The 19,960-nt window shown below is 38.5% G+C and overlaps 1 protein-coding gene across 2 annotated transcripts; it reads right to left on the reverse strand.

Annotated features, from left to right (window-relative positions):
* Positions 1-309: 309 nt before the first annotated feature.
* Positions 310-18,570, reverse strand: zng1a (Zn regulated GTPase metalloprotein activator 1A). Of its 2 annotated transcripts, none has more exons than XM_085294732.1 (16): positions 18,389-18,570; positions 17,208-17,347; positions 16,965-17,051; positions 16,467-16,563; positions 13,338-13,429; positions 11,473-11,532; positions 9,825-9,862; positions 8,617-8,663; positions 7,102-7,188; positions 6,964-7,008; positions 6,342-6,398; positions 3,789-3,840; positions 1,857-1,925; positions 1,698-1,763; positions 1,456-1,579; positions 310-814 (listed from the first exon to the last, which is right to left on the reverse strand). In XM_085294732.1, the coding sequence occupies exons 2-16, from the start codon at positions 17,311-17,313 to the stop codon at positions 741-743; spliced, it is 1,101 nt and encodes a 366-aa protein (XP_085150858.1). In that variant the 5' UTR covers positions 17,314-17,347; positions 18,389-18,570; the 3' UTR covers positions 310-740. The 2 variants fall into 2 exon arrangements, with proteins under 2 accessions (XP_085150858.1, XP_085150857.1); XM_085294731.1 differs by having other exon boundaries at positions 17,208-17,352; positions 18,389-18,566.
* Between the last annotated feature and the right edge of the window lie 1,390 nt (positions 18,571-19,960).

Genomic DNA, 19,960 nt, shown 5'->3' on the forward strand with positions numbered 1-19,960 from the left:
AATAGAGTAGCTGTATTTGTCAAGGGCGAATTTGTCAAGTGTTACAATCATCAACTAAAGCTGCAAGCGCTATTATTTGACAATACTGTGAGGCGCGCCCCTCACAGTATTGTCAAATAACTGCATTATTCAAAAGAAAATAAATGACACAGTGTATTTTTTGAAAAGGAAATTAATTTAAAGAAAACCGTGCTACTTACATTTATCTATTCAGAACAATATTTACAAGCAGTGATGCTATTTTACCAGGAAACTGATGAAAAACAATTGTTTTGAGTAGGTTTATCAGGAAATCAGTAGAATACATACTTCAGAAGAAAAACAAACGTTTATTTTGAATAATTTAAAATCCACATATTCAAAGTGGGAAACATAGGTAGGACCACTTCAAGTACCATCCATTCCCCAAGTAGCAGAGCATGTGCATTGCTGGGTTGGCTCCTAACTTTGTAAATATGTTTATTTTATTAAATAAAACTTTCTAAAAATGCAATGGATTAATTAAATCACTGGACTTGTTTTGGGTAAATTTTCAGGGTCAGAATCTACAACTCCTTCTAAACGTAGCTTTTAAAGCAGGCTGTGATGGACACTAGTGCCTAAACACTTTATCCACCCTCTGATCTACCAAATCTTCATATAGAAAAGGAGTCTGAATGACAATCGCAGGACAGCCAGCCCCAACGCTTTTGCTCCAGAGTCAAAATCTGAAGCGAAGAAGAGGAAAAAAGGGCTTGAAGCTAATTTTTCTCTGAGCCGAGTAGCACTGTAGAAACAAACTTTTCCTGCAGAATGTCCTTGTCCAGGTTCCTTCCTGCAAAACAAAGTGGATTTTAATAAAGTTTGGCCACACACAGATATGAAAAGTGTAGGAGTTTTTTCCACTGCAGATAAAATGCCTCCATTTACAGTAACGTCCTTTGGTTATTAATGACCAATAAGTAAGCTAGACAGAAAACTAGGACGCAAAGAAAATTTATGATTTTTTTTTTTTTTATAACCAGAAAAACAACTTTACAATGGTGAATAAACGTTAGTAAACTATCTCCATGTAGTCAATACTGGCACAGAGAATGATTTAAAAATCTATAACAAAAGACCATTTTAATCGTTTAATGCAACATGCTGAATTTTAAGTAGTAAGAAAGCAAAAATTGTGTTTTTCACTGATATGCAGTCAAAGTGATTTACAATAAAATAGAGATAAATAAATCAAAAGTAGGAGGAATCACAGTAAATTAAAGTGCTGTTAATACAAAATCAAGTTACAACACAGAATAAAGTAAACCGGTAGAGTAAAAATAGTTTCTATGAGCAAAAGTCTCAACATCAACAAAGTTGTTTTTACAGCTTTTCAAAGCAACCCACAGAGTCAGCTAAACACAGCTGGAGTGTGATACTGTTCCAGAGTGGTATGAGGTGCATAAACACAAAAAAGTGTGTGTGCGTCTTCACCTATAAAGACAAGCCGGTTTATTCGCGGGTTCTCCCAGAGCTGTTGCGTCTCATTCAGCTCGTACAGCTCGTGAACCCCCTGCAGCATCACTTGGTGGCCTTTATCTGCAAACGACACTATGCCCTGTAAAAAACACACCGGTGACACATTAACCACACATTTGGAACTGATTACAGTAGTTAATAAGGCTGACATTAATGATCACTGTCGCCACCGGGGTGTCTATTGTGTTGTGCTGTACCTTTAAGCGGATGACGCTCATCGGCTGCCCGTCTTTGTTACAGAAAATCTTTTCCCACAGCAGATCCTGAAACGGAGGAAAATAAATTCAAAGGACGTTGCCGTTTTGCATATAATTAGCAATAACAGCAGAGATATGAATGATGAAGAGCGTGTTCACCTGGATGAAGGCGTTCAAGGCGTCCTCAGACAAATCCCCAGCAATTTCAAAGGTCACAGTTAAAATACTCTGAGGATGCAACATACAATATCAAAATCAAACATATAATTAGAAAAATATTATTACTTTTAAAATTAAAAGTATATACTTCAAACATGCTTGGTTTCTATACGTTTGTGCCCTGAGCAGAACTGATGGGATTTACTTCAAACACAAATTCACATAAATTTTCAGTTTACTGAAACTAGCAAAGTCGTAATGAAAGCTAAACAAAAGAAGTGTTTTTCTAGCACCCAAACTGATGACTTTGTAAATGAACGTGAGAAACAACACGACCCCACGTGGCACCTGAAACCCAGCTCCACACTCCTTTTTTTTTATCACCCCCCCCCCCTCTCTTTTTCCTCTCTCTCACACAGAAACACAGTCCCTCCCCTCCATACTTCCTCACAGCATTTAAAGGGCACTTTGCAGATATTTGAGGGGTTTTGTGTCAAAGTGTTAAACTTATATACTTCCTTGTCTTTTAGTATAACAACAGAATAAGAGCATTCTCATTTACATGAAAAGAGCAACATGGGGGGAGAAGAGGAGGAGGGGATTGAGAGTGTGCCTGTTGAGCTTCATGCGGGAAAGGAAACCTGAGAGAAAAAGACAACAATGCTGTGATTTACCCACACAAATAACCCTAATCTCTCCTCATCCTGTGATAAAAGTTCATGGGTATAAAGCACAAGTGACAACAGAAAGAGACCTAATTGCTTAAAGGAAGCATACGATCTATTAACTGATGAGCATATCCATGTGAAACTAACCCTGGAAGAAACAAAGTTTTGCCAAATATTATTTAATATGAAAACAAATCAGCTCAAGAGACAATTGTGATTAGAGTTACACTTTATATTTTGTATTCATATCCAACATCCTGGATTCATAAATGGATTCTGTTTAAACAACTATAACGCCACAAAACGCAGAGAAGATTCTTGCCAGTGTCGTGATCATCTAGTCAACACACAATATTGCGTAAAATTCTTGAGCGACCCTCAAGTTCTCTATATATTTAGTTGTTCAGGCTTTCTGAAAGGGTTGCAAACGGCTGTTGTGTGCCAAATAGAAAGAACTGGGCTGAAAAACAAGTGGCAACAGGTCTGATGGCATGATGAAGCTTTGGTACAAATTCTCATCAGTGTATAAGGCAGAGGTCAGCAGAGAGATACAGCAGTGAGTGTTTACACGATGGAGGCTCTGTCATGATTTGGAGCTACTTTCCAGCCAGTGGTGTTGGGCATCATGTCAAAATTGATGGAATTACAAATGAAGGAAAGTACAGTGTGATTTTGATCCCCCATGCAATACCATCTGGAAAGTATCTGATCGGCAACAGCTTCATTTTTTCAGCATGACAATGATCCCAAACACACTGGCAGTCAAGTAAAAGCATACATGGATAGAAAAGCACACACTAGAAGACCATTAGTCTTGGACTGGCCTCCCCAGAGCCCGGACCTCAATATTACTGAAGTAATGTGGAAATATTGTATTTACGTGCATGATTCAATAAATCACTGCACCTATTCCACATTTTCCTACCAAAATATAAAGAAACAAAGACCGACTTTCAACTTTTGCTCAGTACTGCAAGTCTGTCAGCTGTGAATGTTAAGTTGTGTATGACTCAGTCAGGGTTTGTTTAAAATGTCATAAAAAACATCAAAAGCCTCAAGTTGATCTAATCACAAAAAGGGATTTTTCACTACAGTGAGACAGCCCAGGGGAATGCAGGGCAGAGTTTTAGCCTGAGGACAATGAAGCCCTCTTTCTCCCGTAGGAAATGATGTGTTGAAATAAATTAGCAAACAAAACAAGAAAAACTCCCAGTGGTGTACAAAGCTCAAGAACAGGAAATAAATCAACTGAAAGAGACAATACCTTGTCAAGATGTGCTCTTGTAGGTTTGACAAGTTGGAGTTTCTCTGCAAGACTTCGAGATAAGAGAAATTATGGTTTTACATAGATTTTTTGTGACACTCAGATAAAAACAGATAAAGTAAATCAACCTCATTTTTAAAATATTACAGTAGAGTATTTGCAGTTTTGCCTCTGTACGCCACCCCATTGGATTTTAAATGAAATGGTTGAAGTGCAGACTTTCAGCGTTTATTCAAAGGGTGTAACAAAACTACATCATGAACTATTTAGGAATTACAGACATTTTCTTTTCTTTTTTTCTTTTTTTACACAGCCTCCTGTTTTTCAGAGGCTTAAACATAATAGGACTGTCGAGTAGTTTCACAGCCAGGTGAGACCCGTTTTCTTATTATTTCATGACAGATTAAGCAGCTAAAAGATCTGAAGATGATTCTAAGTGATGAACTTTGATATTTGGTAACTGTACACTGGAAACTCTATATATGAGGTCCACAGTGCATGTCAGTAACCTGGTTTCAACCTAACAGAGCATCCAGAGCTGCTGAAGGCAGAAAAATCCACAAATGAGCAGCAACTGAAGGCAGCTGCAGTAAAAGCTTAGCAGAGCAGGGGGAGAAACAGTGTTGGGAGTTATTGACCAGTGTTTTTTAAATAAAAATTTAAAAAGTAATTACTTAAAAAAATTATTTCTTTGTCCAATTACATTTGAGCCTCTGAAAATGGGAGATTGTGGATAATATCTGTAATTCCTAAACAGTTAATGCAATAGTTTAACCCCATTGTTTTGACTTAAAGCCCACTGCAGTGGTGTACAGAAGCAAAATTTTAAAAAATCTAATTTAATCTAATTATATATATATACTCTTTGCATATTATGTTATGTTAGACCACCAATTACATTTTGTGCCTTTGGAGCTGCCTCTACTATTTTTGTACTGTGTGTCCTCTTCTCTGATAGCTGACGTCGCGGGACATTTAAGAACCTGTTTGTGTTGATCTCACACTGTTATTATTTTAAATTGGTAACAGTTATTCTAAGGGGTTTATTGCTTATTGCAGTGCTTCCTACTGCGGACAGTGGGATCCCCTCAATGGACTTTAAGATGAAGCACAAGTTATGAAGTTTGCTGCTATACTTGGAATTATTTCATTTCATTAAAAAAAAAAAAAAAAAACACAAGCAGAAAAAAGAATTCACTTTTTCCTCCAGAGTTGGTCAGGAGTGATCAATAACAATCAAACACTGATGCTGAGCTCATAAGAAGCCACTGCTTTGTTTTTGAGGTTAACCAGCCAGACAGGTTTAAGCTTCTATCTAAAAATGGCATCTGGAAAAAATGCTTGGAACCATCTCCGTTGTCTCGAAAGCTGCAAAGTTTAATTCAGATTTTGTGGTATGTTTACTTTTATGTATTACTGCCTATTGCAAAAACATTATCATTATGGCCTTCATTATTAAATAAAGGTTAACCAACTGCAAATGTACTTGACCCTACTGATGACTTTTATCTGTTTCCTCCTAATCTTCTACAGAAAAGAAGTGGACTTTAGAGATTTCTTCTTTGTGTTTGATCTCAAAGTATAATGCAATGTATGCTGTGCTTAATTACAGCTCTAAACAGACTTGCAAAGGCTTTAGAAATGCCAATTAAATCCTACAGAACACCCACCAACACTTCCAAACAAACTACAGCCCTTGTGCCCCCACTTCTCCCTGACCTCACAAGGAGGCTAAATGTTGTGTCCAGCTGCTTGAGCCCTGCGTGCTGTTAGTGCCACACAGGCTGAGCGGCGGGGGGCCGCTTCAAACAGCCAGCATGGGATTGAAGGGAGGCGGGGCCCGTGATCTCAAAGGCAGGGGTAAAGGAGCTATCTTTTGGGACAAGGGAAACTCCTCGGGAGCCAATGGACACACACAGCACTAATCCTCTGCAGCTGGCCCAGAGACAGTGACTCGGGGCATGTAAGAGAGCTTTAACACATTCACATGAAGGGATGAACACTGATTCTTTTCATTATAATGGCATTCTACAGGGGATACAATGTGATGATCATCCTGTGGTGTAACAGAGGGATGCTCAATAAAAGAGTCTGTTAATTAGGGAGAAACATGGTCACCACGGTATCAAGACTGCTGGGTAGACAGTTCAAAGTAGCAGCAGAGGCCATCAGTGGCATCAAAATTATTATGTTTTTATCTTTGGACTGCAAGTTTTTGAGATGAGGACAACAGATATAAGTAGTGAGCAGTACATAAACTGGACAATGCATTAATAAAGTGCCAAAGAAAGATTTCAGCTCTGAAATGCTTTTATGTCAATATATTTTCTTGAATTTCTTTAGGGTTTCACGTCAGTTCTTATTCTCAGTAACATACCGTAAACACCTCAACATAAATATTTGTATCATCTTTAGTTTAAGCTTTATTTTGAAAATCTGTTTCTTCATATGAGGATGTCAATAATCATGCAGCACTTACACGTGCACCAGTTATCTACACTGATGTTATGTTTGGCTTTCAATAATAACTTGAGTTACATTAAACTGACTCACTTTGCTCCGTCCTTACTGTCGAAGGAATGCAGATCCAACACTTCAGAGAGATCAACCCTGCAGACAAAGATCACAAGTTATTTTATTTTATTCTTTAGTTTAATTTAAATTCCACACCAAGTTGAGTAATAAATCAATAAATTAAGCCAGACATTTAAACTTTTCTAAAACAAAGTAACCAAGTCAGCTGAATTAGGCACAAAACCCCCAAAAGTTTTGACAATGTTTTTTCGGTTAACCCCTCGCTGCATGGCGTCTTTCATCTGCTCACCCAGTTCTGAACTCTGAAGGAGTTATGCTTGTGTTAGCCAGATGCTACCTGGGTTCAATAACGCACAGCAGGGTGCGTGCGCACACATATTTGGATGCATGCGCATTCGCACATATGCAGACCTGGGGTCAGAGAGCAAAGCCTTGTGAGAAACTGGACACCACGCAGGGGTTTGGTGTTTACTCAGGTCACAGCAGTTTGTGTTTGTACATGTGCAAGTCACGTCTGAACAGCTTTATCTTTGACACAAAGATCTGAGCAGGAGTCACACCAGACACAGCAGGGGACCAGGCCACAGAGAAGCCACTTAACCCTTTCTCACAACACGATTCCCTATACCTTACCACTCACCTTGATCTTTGGGTTTCTATGATCTTGACGAGCCCATTTATAGACCTGAAGTCAGAGAAACCATAAACTTTACACATATCCACTCTACAGACACCTAAATAGGGAGATGACAACCAGGACAAAATATTGAATGCTGACCTGACAGTGTCTTTGACTTCCTTTAGTTCCTCCTCCGTCACCAAGTCTGTTTTGTTGATAATGGTCAAGTCAGCAACAGCAATTTGTCTGAAAGGATAATAAAGACAACGCTGAGTTCATGTGACAAGTGAACACGCACTTTAAATTTTCTATGACACCAACAACGGACAAAAAACAAAACAAAACCCACAAAGAAGTGTAGAAAACCTGACACACAGGTACACCTCAGTCCCATGAAGGTTCTTATCTATAATCAGATATTATGCAGTCATGATCTTGCCTGGCAACTGGCTAAAAGAGCATTTCTAGTATTTATGCACCTGCAACACCTTTCACAACATTAATATTTGATGTACATCTACAGAAGTTTTTAGTCAGTTTATTTTATATTAGAGAAGCAAGTGAACACAGTTGTTAAGACCAGTTCTTATTGGTTTTCTCAAATTGCCAAAGTAAAATCTCAACTTCCTCCAACTTATCATTGCATCATCACCTCTGGATTAAACTACTGTAACTCTCTGTAATTTGATTGTGCACACATTAATCTCTCCTTTGCTTCCAGTTAGTCCTAAATATTGCTGCACATCTCTTTAACATGATCACATAACTCCAGTCTTAGCAGGTTTACACAGGGCCCTGCCCATTTTCGAATTGATTTTAGGATTCTTTTACTCACTTTTGGTGCTACTTCTTAACCAGCTGCTCGACTTATATAATCCTAAAACTGCATTTAGAACATCTAGTCGAGATATTTTTAAATCCCATCTTAAAATGAATGCTTTTACCATGGCATTTTTTCAAGCTCATTTTCCCATCAGGTGTTTTACGCTGTGGCGTTTGTTTGGTTTTTTCCAACTTGTTTTTAGTCAGTTTGACTGGTTTTGTTTCATTGATATGTGGTTTTATCTTGTTTGTTTGAAATTAACTTGTAAAGCACTTTGACCAACCTTGTTGCTTTCAAGTGTGCAACAGAAATAAAACCGACACTGACAACCACAAAAGTTAAGTTATACATGACCGGCAACCATCTACCGCACCTCTTTTCATTGTGATTAAGTGTGTCAATTTTCCAGCGGAAAAAAGAGGCTAAATAATACAGTAGCATGGGCATGTATTAGTAAGTCTTAATGTGTAGCAACGTGAAATGCACAGCAAACTCAAGTGAGACTTGAGCACTGTTTAGTTTAGAGGTGAATACACAAAGACAAAGGATGCAAAAGGTCACGCAACTGCTCTTTTGTCATCAGCATATTTGTTCAACGACAACAGCACACAGCTGCTGTAAGACACAAGCTGGGAGACAAACACAGAGCCGCGACGAGAGCAGAGTCCACATTGAGTCATAAAAGCTTGATGATGGCGATACTGTGCGGTTGGTTCTGTCTGTAATTTTGGGAAATCCACCCTATTCATGTCTGCACAGTAATTATAAAGTTTGTTAGCATAGCTTTGCAAAGACAATAAATGGCTCCTGCTTCCAAAGAAATTATTTTAAAAAAAATACAGCCAACTTACCTGGCTGCTTCATTGACAAGTCCATCTGCTTTTTCCTCTGCTAGTTGCTAACATGTGGAGAGTGGAGATAAGTTACAAATGCAACGTCAAAATGACAAATAATAAGAAGAATTTAAAGGGGCTGCATTGCTCATGCTTTATGTGTTCTTTCAAGAATCAGAATAGCTAATATGTACAAAAATGTGACACTGAGATAGATAAGAAAGGCCTGCGTTTAATATCTGCAAATTAAGTGATTTTCTTAACACGTGGAACCACGGGAGATCACTTTCCATTTTCTTTTTATCTCCTCTTCTTGCTGGATGGGACACAAAAGACTGCACTGGGGGTGCTGCATTTTCCAAAACAGCTTAATATGTAATAACAGGGAGAGCAGGAGGTGTTAATCTGGGTCCTGACCCTTAGTGCCAGTGTGACATTAATCTGTCATCGGCTGAATCACCACAGCTTTGTCTCTAGAGGACTGAATGACAAAAAATGTATTAAATAAAACCTAATATAATGACCAATTGCTGCTTTTATCTGACATCCTCTCTCCTGGGACTGAAAAGTCAGGGGCAGATAGATTTATATAAATTTAGGACAGACAGATATTTGATGAGATAGATGAAAGGAGAGACAGGTGAGTGGATGTGACATTCCTATTACATGGTCACATCTCTGATATCCATTACTCTTTCACTAAGATTTAAATCCCCTGTCTTTCTGTCAGGAGTTTCTTCACGTTGCCTTTGAGGAGAGGACAGCGCCTAGGCCATGAAATGTGTCACCTCAGTGAGTATGACACCTTCAAATTAGAGCCCATTATCTAGATGTCACTTGCCCCACTCCTTTTAAGTAGCACAAAGGGGGCAGGATGTGACTGCGTATCTATTGCTGTTTACTGCAGGTTAACAAACAACTGCACAAGTTTAGCACCAAAAAGTCACTAAATGAGTTTAGCTACTACTCAGAATTTGCACTGAAGCTGACTGACATGGTCAAGACTACAACTAACAGTTATTTTCTTCCTATTATTAATTATTCAGTGTGAAAGATCAATCAGAATGTCCCCACAATGCAAAGTGAACTTATTAAACAGTTCAAAATCTCCCAAATTATTAAACTCAAATGCTCATTGCAGACCGTTTCTTGAACATCTTGTCTGTCTTGAGTAATTATTTTAGTACTAAATGTCTCAAAGCTACTCAAAAGTACACAACACAAACCTGCAGTCCATACTTGGCATCAATGACAGTGACGATGCCTAGGAGAGACAAAAACACCACATATCGAGGATTAGTGAATTAAAGGCGAAACCACAACTTGTGCTTGTCCTCTCTGTGCAGCAGCTGCCTGTTGGTGTTTGGTTTTGTCTGTCTGAGCTACTTTGTCTGAATTATTTCGAGAACACTTTTGGTTTTGTAGCCTGTAACAACAGAGTAGACAGCTGAGTATTGAGCGTGAGAACCAAGGTACCATTTAAAGTAGACACAATTTGGCCAAGTCAGATACACTACATGGACAAAAGTACAGCTCCACCCAAATATAACACCTACAGGAACTGCTCACCCGTGAAAACCCATGCCGTGAAGCTCCCGGTGCACAGGTTTCATGCTGATGTTAATGTCAGTTATTGAGGCTGCATCCACCTCAGCACTCGCTGACCTGCTGCCAGTTGGTTGTTAAGCAGTTCCACTTTGCAATAACACCACATATGAATGAATGAATTCAGTGCGCTCTTTAGAACAACCCATTCTTTCATGTTTGTAAAGGCAGACCGCATGGTGAGGTGCTCTGTTTTATATTTATGTACTTTTGAAAATAGGACTGAGAAGACTAGAATTCAAGGATTAAAAGGTGTGGCCCAATACTTTTGTCGAATGTACGTCATCGCTATAAAAAAATAAATAAAAAAAATAAAAAAAACACGCAGAATTTAAGCCAGTGTGATCATGTTTTTTAAAATCACATTTATTCTGCAATTTGAGCTTCATAGGCCCGAAACAGAAAACCTAAATTTTAGCCTTTAAGAATATTTTAATTCCGTTCAAATTTTGTTTTTAATGGTACAGAACAGGTAGTAATAGTAGTAGTAGTTATACACATAAGGGACCAGAGAAGCTTAAGTAAACACACCAGAGTTTACATTAGGATCTTTATACTGACAACACTATTATCATGTTATTTGTACAGAATAATAAGATCTGTGCTGGGATTTTCAAATTAATCAACTCTGCAGTGAAAAAGTTGCAATTAATCAAATTCAGAACAATTTTTAACTAAAGAAAGTGTTTAGTGTAGTTAAAGGCTGTTTGCATGAGCACCAAAACAGATAGAAATCCAGCCACAAATGTCAGCTGTTTGCAGTTCTCTGCTCCGTGTGTGTGTGTGTGTGTGTGTGTGTGTGTGTGTGTGTGTGTGTGTGTGCGCGCGCGACACAGTGTGACATAGCAGAAACACGTGCAGCAGTACATTAACAGTGAAAGCAACTGCTAAAGAGTGTTAAGAGTGGAGGCTTTCACATTTACCTTACATGACGCAAGTGTGCATGCACCTGATGAAAAATACGTTTCTTAAACTATTTGGTTTTTAAACTGTTGCTTTATACTTTTAATTCTCCGTCTTTACAAACACAATAAAGGCAAACACATTCAAATGGAAAGACTTACAATATGTGCACGCAACTAGAGAAGGGTGCAATAAAACGTAAACATTTGAAATGTGATTTCACGCCTCACCAAAGACGCCATTATCTCTGTTTATCTCTACATAGGAAGTAGATGTGTGATGGGCTTTACAGCTGCAAAGTCAAAAAACCTGACAGACACAGCAAAAGCGCCAAAGTACAAACTTACATCATTACATATCTCTTACCGTCCAGATAGATGTCACTGCCAAGCTCTGCATCAACCCAGAACATGGAGGCCACAGCTCCTGTCAGAGGAAATGCAAAGTGTCTGATACCAAGGGCTAGATCCACTGACAATTTTCTTTCTGATTTATTTGAAAATGCTTTAGCTATCACAATTTCCACAGATTCAAGACATCTTAATAGTACGTCTTTTATTTGAACAAAAGAACCAGCAAATATGTAGTAAACACTTTAATTATTCTCACAAACCTTTCATGCATTTTTTGTCTGTGTTTTAAACAAAACCAATATCTGAAGCCTTCAGTTGTTCCTGTCCTTCTCGTACATTTGACTTGTTTCTATTTTCCTGAGGACGTGGTTATTACAAGACCCTCTGTTACCATGCCAGCCACCGCTTGTTCACATAGCTCCCTTTGTCTAAGTGCCAAGCCAGAATAAGAAAGCATTGTAAATATTTGATGCACGTGTAATGAAAACACTGTTTTTGAGTGGCATGTTTCACATAACTCATCCAGCCTCTTCTTGAAAGAAATAAGATAATCCCCTTGGGAGTCTTTATGACTGACAGCACTGCCAGAGCCAATGACAGACCTGTCCTCGTCCGTAACAAGCCAATGACGTGGCAGAGACGCGAGCCCTAGACCCACTCTGAGCGTGCTCAGTTGGTTCTGTCTTTTGTGTAAGCCATTAGCGCCTGACACCTGTCATTTAGTGGCACATCCCAAATGTTATAGCACTCGCCTTGTTATAGCCCAACACTGATTTTGTGATTCAAGCCTAAGCAATGAATGGATAGCAATACTATCACAGCAGTTAGTTATAAAATGGTAAACTTGAGATGAATATCCCTAGTAAACGTCTTAGTGCAGTGGTTAATACATTTGCTCGGCAAGAAGAAGCTGGTTCAACTGGGGTTGCATCAGGAAGGGGATGTGGTGTAGCAAGGCAGAGAGAGACACTGTTACCATAACGATACAGAAACCTAAATAAAGAATTATGGTTCACTTTTTAACCCTCTCAGGCTCAAATTAAACTTTTTGTTGCTAATGCACAACCAAGTCCTGCAGTGGTACTTCTGAATAAAATAAAATCTCATAAAATATGTATGTGGGGTAATCAGGTTGTTAGTTTTTAACTGTTGCAAATCTGCAACGCCCACCTTGAGAGGGTTAAAACTTCTAGGCAAGAATTTTATCTCCCTAAAACAGATCGTTTAGCCTGTCAAAACAGTACTGGAAGTAGACTGACATTAATTTAGCACTACTCTAGCCTTACTGACCAAAGCCATATTTAACCATACATGCAAACAGTGCATTCAAACACAGAATAAATCTGTGCAAGCCAGAGGAAACCCACGCAAGCACAGGAAGAACAAAAACCACAGAGATAGGCCCGAGCTGGCCAAGACACTAGAATCAACCATCATCCCTTGTTGGTTCTAGTTTACACCAATCTTTACCTTTACATGACTTGAAAAACTTTAACTGGTGTGTTCAACTTTCTCTAGCATTCAGGATATAAAATGTAGCAGCTGAAATTGTGAATTTAAGATTTATGATAAAAATCAATCAATAACCGACTGGCAGACACAGAGACTGCGAAAAAATAAGATCTGACGTTCATGACATGACATCTGTGTGTGTGTGTGTGTGTGGGGGGGGGGGGGGGGGGGGGGGGGGCGCTGTAAAAAAACTGCTTCCAGGCCACACACACCACCTGGTGGAACAGCTGGTGACTGAGGTTTCACAGAACCAGCAAATAACTGAATGTTTGCTGCCTGTGCTGCAGATTAAAATCAGCTACAAACAAACACACATATATGCTCAACATATTCTAACTTCTCCAAAAAAATGAAAAAGTATGTTACCTGGATCAGCAAGTCCAGTGGTTTCTAACAAGATGTAGTCAAACTTTCCTTTCTTCTCCATCAGGTTTTCAATGGCTTTGAGACCATTGTCCCTTAAAAAAAAAAAAAAAAAAAAACCCAATGACCAATAACTAAAGACAGCTTATATTTAACTTGCCAATTGACATCCTATCGTCTTATCCAAGAAAACACAATACAAACTCTTATTTGACAAAACAGCCAAAATCAAGGACTGAATACCCGCTCATTTATGTTTATATTTTTATATATATTTTCAATCATCTCTACATTACAGAGCAGTGGAGGCCACATGAGAAACTGGGTTTTGCTGTGGAGGGCCACACCAAAAATGGGGAACTCAATTCTGCTCAATAGTCATTTTATCTTTTTATAAACTGCCACTGATAAGATGCTCTGATCAGGCCCCAACGGAGGCCAACTGGGAAAATTCACTGGACACCCCTGTTATAGAACAATACCATATACAAAGAATTATGAATGTAGGATATAAGGTAAGTTCACATATAAAATATATGAAACATATATCACTTTTTCTTCTTCTTTAGGTTTTTCCCTTTAGGGGTCTCCACAGCAGATCGTCTGCCTTCATTTCACCCAACCCTACCATCCTCCTCTGTCACACCAGCCCTATATATGTCCTCCTTCACTACATCCATGAATCTTCTCAGTGATCTTCCTCTTTTCCTCCTGCCTGGCAGCTACAAATGCAATCTCCGACTACCTCACCGACAGACCACAGTACGTCAGGCTGAAGGACATCACGTCTGACACAGTGGTCAGCAGCACAGGAGCACCACAGGGAACTGTGCTGTCCCCTCTTCTCTTCACCCTGTACACCTCTGACTTCTGCTACAACTCTGAATTATGCCACATTCAGAAGTTTGCAGACGACACAGCCATCATGGGGTGTATCTGGGATGATCAGGAAGAGGAGTACAGAAGTCTGGTGAGGAACTTTGTCGCATGGAGTCACACAAACCACCTGCAACTCAACACCTCAAAGACTAAGGAACTGGTTGTGGACTTCGGGAGGTCTAGAGCAGGTCCACTGCCGGTTCAGATAGAGGGGGAGGAGGTGGAGGTGGTCAACAAGTACAAGTACCTCGGGCTGTGGGTGGACAATAAACTGGACTGGTCATGCAACACAGAGCACCTGTATAAAAAAGCCCAAAGCCGACTGTACTTCCTCAGGAGGCTGAGGTCTTTTAACATCTGCAGGAAGTTCCTGAGGATGTTTTACCAGTCGGTGGTTGCTGGAGTACTTTTCTATGCTGTGGTGTGCTGGGGGAGCAGCACAGCAAAGAAGGACTCATCCAGGCTGGAGAAACTGATCAGGAAGGCTAGCTCTGTGGTCGGCATGAAGCTGGACACTCTGGTGACAGTGGCAGAGAAAAGGACATTAAAGAAACTGATGGACATTATGGACAATGCCAGGCATCCTCTGCACACGGCCATTAACAACCAGAAGAGTCTGTTCAGTGACAGGTTGCTTCTCCCAAAGACAAGAACTAACAGACTTAAAAACTCCTTTGTCCCACACGCCATCAGACTGTTTAACTCCTCCCTGGAGGGGAGAGGGAGGGGAAACAGGAGGACAAAGGAGGGGGGAACAACTAAGCTGTAGTGCCTCTTCACCTCACTGTGCAATACCTTTTGTGCAATACTTTTGTAAATAGTCAACGGTGCAATAGACTCAATACTTGAAATGTGCAATTCACTTGTATTTTTATTCCTATTTATTCTATTTATCCCCTTCGTATATTTTATTTATATTGTCTCTGTATTTATATATATATATATGTGTGTGTGTGTGTGTGTGTATTATATATATATATATATATAATATTCTGTAACTCTGTAACTTCTGTCGGTGCTGTGCTTTTTTGGAAATCGAATTTCCCAGAGGAACCCACCCGAGGGATTAATAAAGTTCTATCTAATCTAATCTAATATCCTTAATCCAACATATCTACTATCCCTCCTCTGCACATTTCCAAACCATGTCAGCGTCACCTCTCTAACTTTAACACTAAAACCCATTCCTAATCCTGTCCATGTTGGTCACTCTCAATAAATACTTTTGCAAAAAGTAACAATAAATATATAAAACAATTCAAACTGGTCAAGTGATACAGCACTTAATCTTCCTGTTGGTCAAATAAGCCTTACAGACACAACAGATGTATTTTAGTTTATTTAAAAAAAACTATGCTCACAAATTATACCCTCACTGTACGCACAAATCAGTCCCACATCCTCCTTCACGCTTTGTGGTCGGAAACGCACACTTTGTGACTCACAAAGAAACCACAACTGAAGGTAATTCATCAAACCAAAGTCCAGGTTTCCACAGGTCTAATGTCACAGTTTCTTTGCGACAGTTTGATGATGAAGACATGATTCACAGAGTATCCTCTCGCAAGTTTATGTTAAGGTGACGCTGACCGGACGTTGCAGGCATTGGTGTGGGCTCTGATCTAAGACTGCAATAACTGGGGACTAATGAAGCTGGAAACTTGAAAAGGACTGTTTCTGTAAACCCACACAACATGCTGATGGTCTAAAGAACATTATGATCGCAAGAAATCACACTAAAAAAAACTACATATAGCACATATCTAGTAATTATTTCCTATGAATATCTTATGTAGCTGGTTAAGATGCTGAAGTAATGTAAAAGGCGACACCTTCAGAAATTCAAAATTTGTAACATATTTTTTCTTCGCAGACACTTTTATTCATGATCCTCTTTGTATTATTTCATATTTCAATATCTTCAGTATTCCTCTATATCTGACAAAATGTGAATGAGAGGATAATTTATTTATTTATTTTTTGATCGTGGGACCCATAGTGCCAGAAATTATACATGTGTTTAAAAATCATTGCATAATAATATCCCTGAAAAATCAGAGTGAAACTATGAGTTTTATCGGAGATGGCTGTCACACTGAAAAGAAATCTCATACTTTTCCAATCTCACATAAAAATGCACCAATTATTACCACAGTAGTAGTATTATAATGTCTTATTAGAAATAGAAATGAGTCAAAATGTATATTCTTAATGCTAACTCAACACTAAATGGGCTTTAGCTACTCTACATACTTGACAGAGCAGCAGAGGCAGCCGTTCCTCAGTTCTAGCCACTCCTCGTATAGCTCTCCTGCCTGACTCACTGCAAGGGACTTCTCAAGGGCACTGCCTGCAAGAAGAGGAAAGATGAGCGATTCACACCTAGAAATTTATACCAATACATTCAACATTTACAAGATCTATAAAGATGTCAAATGAGGTTTTCACACCAATCAAACTAATAAAAACACAAATGTAAATAGGCTAAACTACAAAACTGTCCACTGCTTGACTGAACATAAATGAAGGCAACAATGCCATACTTCAAATGCAGTTCCTAACTTTAAAAAATCTAGATGAAAAACTTTGGCTTTTTGTATATCAGTGTAAGTTTGTTACTGTGCTGCCCTCTAGTGGAAATCAGAGGAAATAACAACAACAATCATTCACCTGTCACCAAGAAAACAGAACAAAACAGGCAAAAATAACGCCTGCTTTTGATTTCTCTGAGGCATATTAACGGTTTACTACCTTCTCCAAATTCATTTAGTATGACAGCAATCCGCTTGTTGTGTTGTTCTGTAAGGATATAGTTCAGGAGTGTAGTTTTTCCAGCACCTATGAATAAATAAATACAGAAACATATAAGGAGTGATATTAGTACCATACTTATGATGTAACACAGGCTGAGTAAACAATACCCTGCAGCTTAGTCTCAGATTATAACTCTTTTATAAGCTCATTAAAGCAGCTCGTAATACAGATCTCGCTCACCAAGATAGCCTGTGATGATAGTGACCGGTATTTGCCCTACGGGAGGACCAGGCTGTGTGTCGATGGGCACCAACTCTGGGCAATCATCATCCTCATCCAACATCATGCCAGAAATTATGTTTTAGGTGCACAAGGTTTATCTGACCTGACCAATAAGCACAAAACACATATTGCTGAAGATATGCACAGTAAATAATAATAATAATTACTTAGTACATCTGGAGAAAAAGGTTAATGACATTAGTTAAACAATATGCCGAAGAAATCCATGAATAAAAACATAACTCAGGCACATTTTCTTCAGTTGTGTCATAACACATGACTGAACAGGCCTATGAGAATTTTTTAGAAAGGGACTTACTGTATAATAGAGAAATGTTTACAAGTCTAAACAAACCAGCAGATGTAATGTTCTCCACAGTTTTACCAGAACAGCAAAAGTGACATTCACTGAATTATACAGTTGTGATCAAAAGTTTACATACACTCGTCATGATTGTTCAACATACATCACCAACTACTTTAAAACACAAGAAGTAGGTGCACAAGTTTGAGTTCATTTAGGAATTTCTCAAATCCACACAGGGAAAAAATTATACAAACAGATTTAAATATAGATGTGTACCCAAACTAATATTTTTAAATACCCCTTAGCAAGTTGCACTTGACCAGATTCTTTTGTTAGCCATCAACAAAGTTCCGCCACAGTTCCTATATTTGACTACTCTTCTTGGCAGAATTGGCAGTTTATTTAAATTTGCTGGTTTCCTGACACTTCTACCACTTATAATGAGCCATGATTACTGATGGGAAGTTAGCAGGCATTGGTCTGATCTGGTTAAGACATTTTAGAGCCTTCAGCGCAACTTACTAACAGACTGAAGTCAGTGTATGTAAATATTTGTGTGGATCAGAGAAAATCCAAAATAAATCCATACTTGTGCAACCAATTCTTCTTTGTTAAAGTTACTAAAAACGTATGCTGCATAATCATTCAACCTTAAAAAAATTAATAAGAAATAAATTTAAATAAAAAACCCTTTCAAGAAATCATCAAAAATCTAAAATTACTGCTACATTCATGCCCACGATGAGTGGATCTGTCCACAATCGTACGAGCCACCAGAATCGCCTGTATAACATAATGAAGAATAACGAGGAGGAACCGTTGTCTCTCCTACCTGCTGAATCACAATGACAACAGAAACAACCGGACTTCCTTCGAGTTGCTATGAATTAATTAAAAGGCTGTTCTTCATAAAATTGCAAACACTTGAAGTTTCATCAAAAAGCACTCGTCTCCACTGCTGTTGATTAGACAGCGTGTTACACCGTCTACACTCCGCTCAAATCCTGAAGCAAGGACAAAGTTCCGCTTTTGCTACCAGCGATGAACTCAACAGGCAGAGTAAACGCTAAAGGTGGAAATTACAAAGAATAAATTACAAAGAAATTCTTTTAAACATTTAAAACTTTTTTTTCATTAAAATAAATACGCTAACGTGTGGTTTCTCTCGGCTCTAGAGACAGTTTCTCTACACGGACCTGGTCCTGGTTGATGGTGGCAAACAACCACACGGTGGGGACAAAAAACAGTTCATGACAAAGCGTGTCACATGGGCAGATTTTTATAAAGGAAACTTTTAGATATAACATATAATAGTAGCATTAATACAGTGCAACACATTTATGATTCTGTATATTGGATTAATACTGTTTTAGTATTCTATAAAAGGCCGCTGTATAAGGAATATGGAGTCAGCTGCAACAGCTTCCCACGTTTATTTTTCGTTTATCAACTGTCTTCAAAAGTTTGAGTTTGTGAAATTTATAGAGAGGCTAAATATCAGACATCACCCAGGATCACAATGTGATCCCCTGTGTTACAGATATATGACAGAAAACAGATATTACAACTAAAAATTTAAAGCCACAATTTACTTTAACTTCTCCAGATCGATAAACCTTCAAACATTACTGATAGGACACTTGTCAATAGGAAACATTTTTATATTAGGCTCAGTTACTTAAATATTGCATTTAGTCTTTTATTTACTTTCTTCTTATGCAAAATTTACCTGTTGTTTGAAGACAGTAAGCAATAGTTACAGACAATTTTAATCCTAAAGACTTAATTTAGTAGTTTTGTCTTTGCTATTTTAGTTATTGTCATGGTTGTCCGTTTTGAGCCCTGAGCTTGTTTGTTTTTTGTTATTGTTAAGTATTCTTCGTTTGGTTATAATCCATGGTATGTATTTCATGACTGTGAGTTTTTTGACAATATTTAATTGTTATTCCCGAGCCTTAACTATGATTCCTTGTTTGGACTGAGTTTTGTTTATTTCTATGATTCTTCTCGCATTCTGAGTTTGGTTTTTGATTCTGTTTGGGAGTCATCGTTGGTTTTGTGTAGTCTCACTGTGTTATCTCCTTGTATTGTCAAGTGTCTGTGTGAGACACTTGAAAAGTGATGTCTTTCAGATTAGTATGTTTTATTTTGATTTGCCTCTCCTGTCTTCTATTTACTTTTACTTCCTGTAGCTTCTTATCCTTGATTAGCAACAGCTGTTTTTGGTTACCCAAGTCTTTCCCCTCTTCTTTGATTTTCATTGCCTCTGTATGCATAATTAAAGCCTCTTTTTGTACTTACACTGCTACCTGTCCATCTGCTTCTCTGTGTGTATCCCTGTCCTTGTTTGTATGTTTCTTGGCAATTGTGGACCATACTTTGTTTCCATTTTGGAATGTATGTT

Source organism: Mchenga conophoros, linkage group LG12, assembly GCF_057382185.1.
Source record: "Mchenga conophoros isolate Kocher_MC1m ecotype Shallow Benthic linkage group LG12, M_conophoros_male_GT1.1, whole genome shotgun sequence".
Classification (NCBI taxonomy): domain Eukaryota; kingdom Metazoa; phylum Chordata; class Actinopteri; order Cichliformes; family Cichlidae; genus Mchenga; species Mchenga conophoros.

Excerpts from the sequence above, each read along its gene's own strand:
- zng1a (XM_085294732.1), bottom strand. The coding sequence starts at position 17,313 with ATGATGTTGGATGAGGATGATGATTGCCCAGAGTTGGTGCCCATCGAC. Across the intron at positions 8,664-9,824 it reads ATGCCAAGTATGGACTGCAG|CAACTAGCAGAGGAAAAAGC; the intron begins GTTTGTGTTGTG and ends TCCACATGTTAG. Across the intron at positions 7,189-8,616 it reads CTTGTCAATGAAGCAGCCAG|ACAAATTGCTGTTGCTGACT; the intron begins GTAAGTTGGCTG and ends TTATCCTTTCAG.